This window comes from Apteryx rowi, unplaced genomic scaffold (genome assembly GCF_003343035.1).
Source record: "Apteryx rowi isolate R43461 unplaced genomic scaffold, aptRow1 scaffold_1131, whole genome shotgun sequence".
NCBI lineage: Eukaryota > Metazoa > Chordata > Aves > Apterygiformes > Apterygidae > Apteryx > Apteryx rowi.
This window is the reverse complement of record NW_020447344.1, coordinates 65,245-71,342: the sequence shown is the minus strand read 5'-3', so window position 1 is coordinate 71,342 and position 6,098 is coordinate 65,245. Positions and strand designations below refer to the sequence as shown.

Genomic DNA, 6,098 nt, shown 5'->3' with positions numbered 1-6,098 from the left:
TCCTTGGTTGCGTGCTGAACATAATTGAGTATGTCAAGCATTCAGCTCTTTCAACATCTCCAAAGTACCACACCCTTTCCCTGTGCCACAAAGAAATCAGGAGCTGCTCAAATTAGATTCCTTTATTAATGGAATGGTTTTAATAGACTAAAAATGAAATGGATGAAAGGAATGCTTGTCCTTTATGGCTGCCAGAAAAAGTAAATATTGTCTACAGACATTATACAGCTTTCTTTTAACCAAAATTAAATACGGTCTATAGCAAAGCAAGCAATCTGTAGAAATGTATTGTTATGTGGCTATTAAAAACTATTTACATTGGATAAAAAACAGGTATCTCAAAGCCAGCTTTAACCTTAGTTGATTACTGTTATGATTCTGTGTAACTTGCCCTCATCTCCCCTTCTTAGCTATTATATATAAATCAGCCATTAACAAGGTTAAAAAAGTGAGTGATCACAAAACAAGTTCTGAATAACAGAGAGACAGAGAGCTCCCTTCGTCACCACCCAGCACAACTACTCTGTCACCTTCCTTCAAGATTTAAAGGAGTTTACCACCTCCCTACAGGCTCTTGCCATATTCAACCATTTCTCTCTCCCATCAATTTATTTTCAATGCCAGGAATCCCCATTAAGGCAATACCTGATACGAGAATATACATTTTAAAGCAGAACATTTTTTTCTGGCAGTACTGCATGCTGTCTCTGTGATTGTGTGTTCACGTAAAGCCATGTCAAATAAATATTTGAAGAAATCAGCGCAGTGTATACAGTTTCACTTTTCAAACGGAAAGGTGTGTCCGTTTTTACCAATGGTATAAGGCAGAGACTTAAAACAAATCCAACTTTGTTAAGTCAAGATACTGAACAAAGGAATCCCTCCTAATTACAAAATACTTGATTAGCAACTTAGCCAAACAAAGGGATAGGTTTACTCTACACCAAACTATTTGCTGAAAAGGACTCCACTGCTGGTTTCATAGCTGACATACAGCACAGAGAGGATGCTTTTTCAGTTCGGGAAAAGGATTGATCAGGATAGTTTGTCCATTCAATCAAACATTGCTCTGCTGTAACAACATTGTTCTCAGTTCCCTCTCTCTCTGGTCCTCCTGCCTATATTTCTCCTCTAGCTTTTGTTTTTCAGAGTCCATACTATAAAAAGTAGAATCTGCACATCTCCTGATCTTCTCAAACTGACTGAAATCAGCAACATACTTTCCATTTGGAGAGAGAGAAACCACAGGCACGAACTCGTACCCCCAGTGGATCTCCTCTGGGATGTAGGAAGTCCTGCTTTGGCAGACAGCACTGGTAGACTCCACCGTGGCATTCAGGAGCACCACAAGCTCAAAGTCCTTCTCCTTGAGATTTTGAGGCGTGAGGTCTCTTAAGGGGCTGCTTTCATCCAAAATGTGGTAGAAGGTTAAAGGCAAAATGAGAAAAGGACTCTCTGAAGAGGAGTCAACATTGAACTTGACACTGGCTTGGTTCAGCAAGATCCTCTCCCCTTCTTTGGTTTCATACGTCTGAAGAAGCTTCCCAGACAGCTGACACTGTATCAGAAGGCTCTTCCTCATATTTGCTACTCTGATCACCAGACAAAGTTCTCCGTTGTGTTTAGTAATGACAGCACAATGGCTGAACTTAATAGTCTCTGCCCTTTTTTTAGGTCTTGCAATTTTGGCCAGGAAGGTACCTGTGATGAAGATTTCAATCAAGGTGGTGATCACCAGCTGGGCCACAAGTAAGAAAATGGCATGAGGACACTCCTCTGTAATGAAACGAAATCCATAGCCGATGGTCGTCTGTGACTCCAAGGAAAAGAGGAATGCCCCTGTCAGAGAGTCCACGTTCTTGACGCATGGCTCGCGCGTTGGGGTGAACTTGTTTATTTCTAAATCTCCATGAAGAAATGCAATGGCATAGTAGATAACTCCAAAGAGGAACCAGGTCATGACAAAAGTAGCAGCAAATAAGGTAAGTTTGTACCTCCATTTCATGTCTATAACTGTAGTCCACAAATCTTGAAGGTAGAGTAGGTAAATGCCATCAACTTTGTCTATCCGCACATTGCTGTGACCGCTTTTGGACATCACACGTGGTCTGTGTGCCTTGAGTGCAGTGTTGATGCCTCCATTAACCAGTGGGACACGTGACATATTAATCTGTGTGGCTTCCATTCTCAGTGCTTCAGTCCTAAGGAGAGAATAAAAGATTGTTACTTAATGAAATAAAACCATATAATTGATTTTGAAAAACATTTGAAAATAATGATGGATAGAAGGTATAAACATAATCTAAACAGCATCAGTGAAGAAAAACAGCTGGAATATAAAGTTAACATCATACAATATCTGACATTAGAATAATTTGATGTTCTCTTTTCCTGAAAAAAATCATTCTTTGATTCTGGTGATGGCAAAATATGGAGAAGTAGGTTTTTCTTATGATAGTCTGCAAAAGAAATTTGACCAAGCTGCAATTATATATTAGTACTTTATTTCTGTAAAATGCATTAAATTTTTTTCTTACGTTTCTCTAGAGAAGAGGCTCTTTTTGATAACTGCACAGGTTTTCTTTAATGCCCTGAAGAGAGACATCTGATTAAAATGAAAGTCGCATCAATGCTTGGTTTAGAACGCAGATCCAGTGCAACACTTCTGTCTCTTCCTGCAGCAGAGGCAGAATGAGCCAGACCAGTTTTCACTGTGAACAAATAACTTCCACAAATGATTTAGTGAATCAGATCTGGCTCTTTGTTACAAACCTACAACTAACCTACAGGGAAACAAAGCAGACCTGAACACATCAAAGCAGAATTTTGGAAAGAAATATTTACACCTGAACACACTTCAAGGCTGTTCATATTACATAGCCCTCCAATTTTAAGCAGTCTAAGGAAAAAAGGAGGCAATTCACAAAATCAGCATTCTTGCAGTGGGCCCTGACCTGYGCACACCCAGCAATCATTGGACCACCTGACTCTTGAAGTTTGTTTACTGTGCATCCCACTTCAGTCCGGATGGAGATTAAGTTTGCGGACATTCAGGACTGAACAAAGCCCACAGAGTGAAGCAGGACGTTGCCTGTGCCAGTTTCATAAGGCAAGTAACAAGACCCGGCTTGCAGGACTAGACAGTGGTTACGAAGAGCAAGGACAGTCCATGTTATAGTCGTTTCCAACAACAGAACTTCCTGCTGAAAAAAACAACAAAGAAAAAAAATATCCCATGCATCCTTTGTGCTTTGGCAGGTCATACAAAAAGCATTGTTTTGTTCCATTGTTTTCCTCAAAAAGAGGCTTAAGTAAGTGTTTCGTTTTCATGAACCACCAAAAAATATAATAAAAAAAAAAGAACGTCTTCCTTATAGCTACTTAAAAGAAATTTGCAGGAAATACAAGATATATTTGTGGTACACACATGTGCCAGCCCAGGACATCAGCATAATTGCTCACTGAAGTACCTTTCCTGTTATGTCAATTAAAGAGAGTTTTTGTTTATGACTATACCTATCACTGTGATGCAGGTTTTCTGGGAAAGGGTAATTAAAATTGTCCCATTAACACCTGTAGCTCATTCCAATTTTGGTTTAATCATCAACATTTCTTTTCCATCATCTAGGAGCCATTACCATATATATATACATATACATACATACATACATGCATATATATATATATATATATATATAAAAATGCATCAGTGATCCCAGTAGGAGATTCCTTATGTGACAGTCAAATCAACACACACACTGCGCAGCATGTCCGGATAATAAACAGGAAAAAACCTTCAAGTGATCTCAAAAAGAACAATGGGAGGAAATGGTGGGGCAGGAGGGGTAGGGGTAGGAAGGAGCATACATGCAACTGCTCTTTAGGCAAACTCAAAATCAAGCACTACTGTCAGTGTGCAGTAAATACATGCGACCTCTAATGGGAAACTTTTTAGGAAAATGCATACCGTTCAGCGAAGAGGCTCCAGTCCCCACACCGAGCCTCACCCTGGGTAAGCCATGGCTCTAAAACCTGTGCAAAAATCTGTCCTGAAATCAGTACATCTCTTCCTCTCAAGCACACTTCCCCTTAGCCATTACTTCCAGTCACAAACATTTCATTGTCAGAACAAATTTCCCTGCCACAGATTGCTAGGCCAGGCGGTGGACAGCCTCTCCAGTGCAGCGCAGGGGACACATCCCTGTCCCACGCCCCTGCTCAGCCTACCTGGACGCCTGCTCCTGGGAGCATGCTCCCCAGGGCTGCTGGCTCCTCCTTCTCTGGCAGGGTGCAAGGATGGAGATGGCCAAGGCTCCACCTTCCCTCCTCAGGACTCCAGCTGGTGGTGTTGCGCTGGTGGGGAAGGGACAGGGCTCAGGGGCTCTGCGGAGGGCCAAGCTGCCTGACGTGCACTGGGGATCACCTGTGGCGCGGGGCACGTGGAGGCACAGGATGCACAGGCGCTCAGTGCTCACCGTGGTCCCACCGTGTTCGAGAACCACTGTCTTCTGCTCAGATGGTCAACATGTGTGCAATAAATCTGACATATGTGGGGTGCATTGAACATGCTGTGCAGGTCAGCTCTGCTCTACAGGCACTATGGAGCTGATGCTCCCTTGATATGCGAGACTTGCTATGCATGCACCRTACAGTTCATCTGCAGTACCAGCCAGGTCTACAGTTTTGAACCACACAACGGCCTGGTAAAATTTCTTGCCCCTGCCTCTGCTCTTGCCTTTAGTGAGTTGCTCTGTGCCCAGGAGCCCTGAACAGACAGAGAAAATCCTGACATCACATCCTGCCAAATTTCCAGACCTGTTGGAGGACACCTAGCATCGTACACATATCAAAGTACTGTAACAAAACAGTCACCCTGACAAGACAGGACACAAAAAGATAACTGAAAGGCACAGTGTCTTCCCTGAGCTGCTCCAGCAGAGGGACAGCTGCAGAATTTGCCACTTCAGGCTTAACCTGAGAAGAAATAAAGTTTTGCTACAGCCCTAAGCAATACCTGGCACATTTCAGACCACATTTCATCTCATGATCAAAGCAATTTCTCACTGTGCCTTCCTGCTGTCTCCATATGTAGAGTCCATCTCCACATGTGGGGTCAGCATGGCAGAGCTGCTAGTTTTTGAGTTTGCCATAGATTAAAGAGGCTTTATCAGAGCTTCCCTGACATCTTTTGTGTTATCTCTTGATTTGTATTTCTGTATGTGACAAAGTTACTCAGCTTTACAGTGATTTCCTGAAATCCCAGCCAATTTTTGATGCTTTTTTTGGTTGTAGGGTATTTTTTGTGTTGTTTTTACTTCCTATCTTTTCTCTTACATCACTTTTTCCTGTGTGATTCTGAATTCCTCTAGTGTTCTTATCTTCTCCAGGGAAATTCATGTTGGTTTCCTTTCTCTGCAGAAGTACTTCCCTTCTCCCCTGCCATGCTGATATCGGAAGAGAGGAACTGTCACACTGTCTCTGAGCAGCATTCCCTCTGCTCCCCTGTCTTGTCACTGGCAGCAGTCAGTAGGAGTCATCTGGGGTAAGAAACCTTGATGAAGCCAACAGTGGAATAAAACTGGGCAATTTCCTCTTTGCGCTGACAATAGGAGACTGCCTTATGTCCTGAAAACTTGAAAACTCAAGTCCGTTCCAAAGCTCTGGCTGACTTACTGTTCTCACCTTAATATTTACAAGCACAGCTGGAGTTTCTTGTCATACACGTAAATATTTCGCTCCTTCTGTGGCGCCCCCTAACCACGAGGGTTTCCATAGCTGTGTCCATCGCTGCTTTTCATAGCTGTGCTGGAGCTCTGGCTCGACTTCGCGGAGCCAAGTGACCTGATTGCATTTGCACCACCCAGCAGGGCAAGCTGCAGAGCGAGCTGGCCCCCTCCCCAGGCCTGCACTGCGTCCCATGGGAGCTGCTGGCTTGCACGGGGGCAGGCCCCATGCTGGCAGCTCGACTGCCAAGGGAGCGGTGCGATGGCACCGCCATACCTGGCTATGCCTCTGACAACCAGCTCCTTGAGCTCCTCGGGACCTGCAGTCATAATTACTTCCTTCCAGTAATTTTATATTTCACAGGTCTTAAGTAT

At 43.4% G+C, this 6,098-nt stretch overlaps 1 protein-coding gene across 1 annotated transcript; it reads right to left on the bottom strand.

Annotated features, from left to right (window-relative positions):
- Nucleotides 1-1,057: 1,057 nt before the first annotated feature.
- KCNJ15 (potassium voltage-gated channel subfamily J member 15) lies at nt 1,058-2,605 on the bottom strand. Its single transcript, XM_026078859.1, has 2 exons — nt 2,538-2,605; nt 1,058-2,201 (listed from the first exon to the last, which is right to left on the bottom strand). Exons 1-2 carry the CDS (start codon nt 2,603-2,605, stop codon nt 1,058-1,060), a joined length of 1,212 nt encoding a protein of 403 aa, XP_025934644.1.
- Between the last annotated feature and the right edge of the window lie 3,493 nt (nt 2,606-6,098).

Coding starts and splice junctions, on each gene's coding strand:
- KCNJ15 (XM_026078859.1), bottom strand. CDS start 2,605: ATGTCTCTCTTCAGGGCATTAAAGAAAACCTGTGCAGTTATCAAAAAG. Junction 2,202..2,537: donor AGCCTCTTCTCTAGAGAAAC/GTAAGAAAAAAA, acceptor TTCTCTCCTTAG/GACTGAAGCACTGAGAATGG.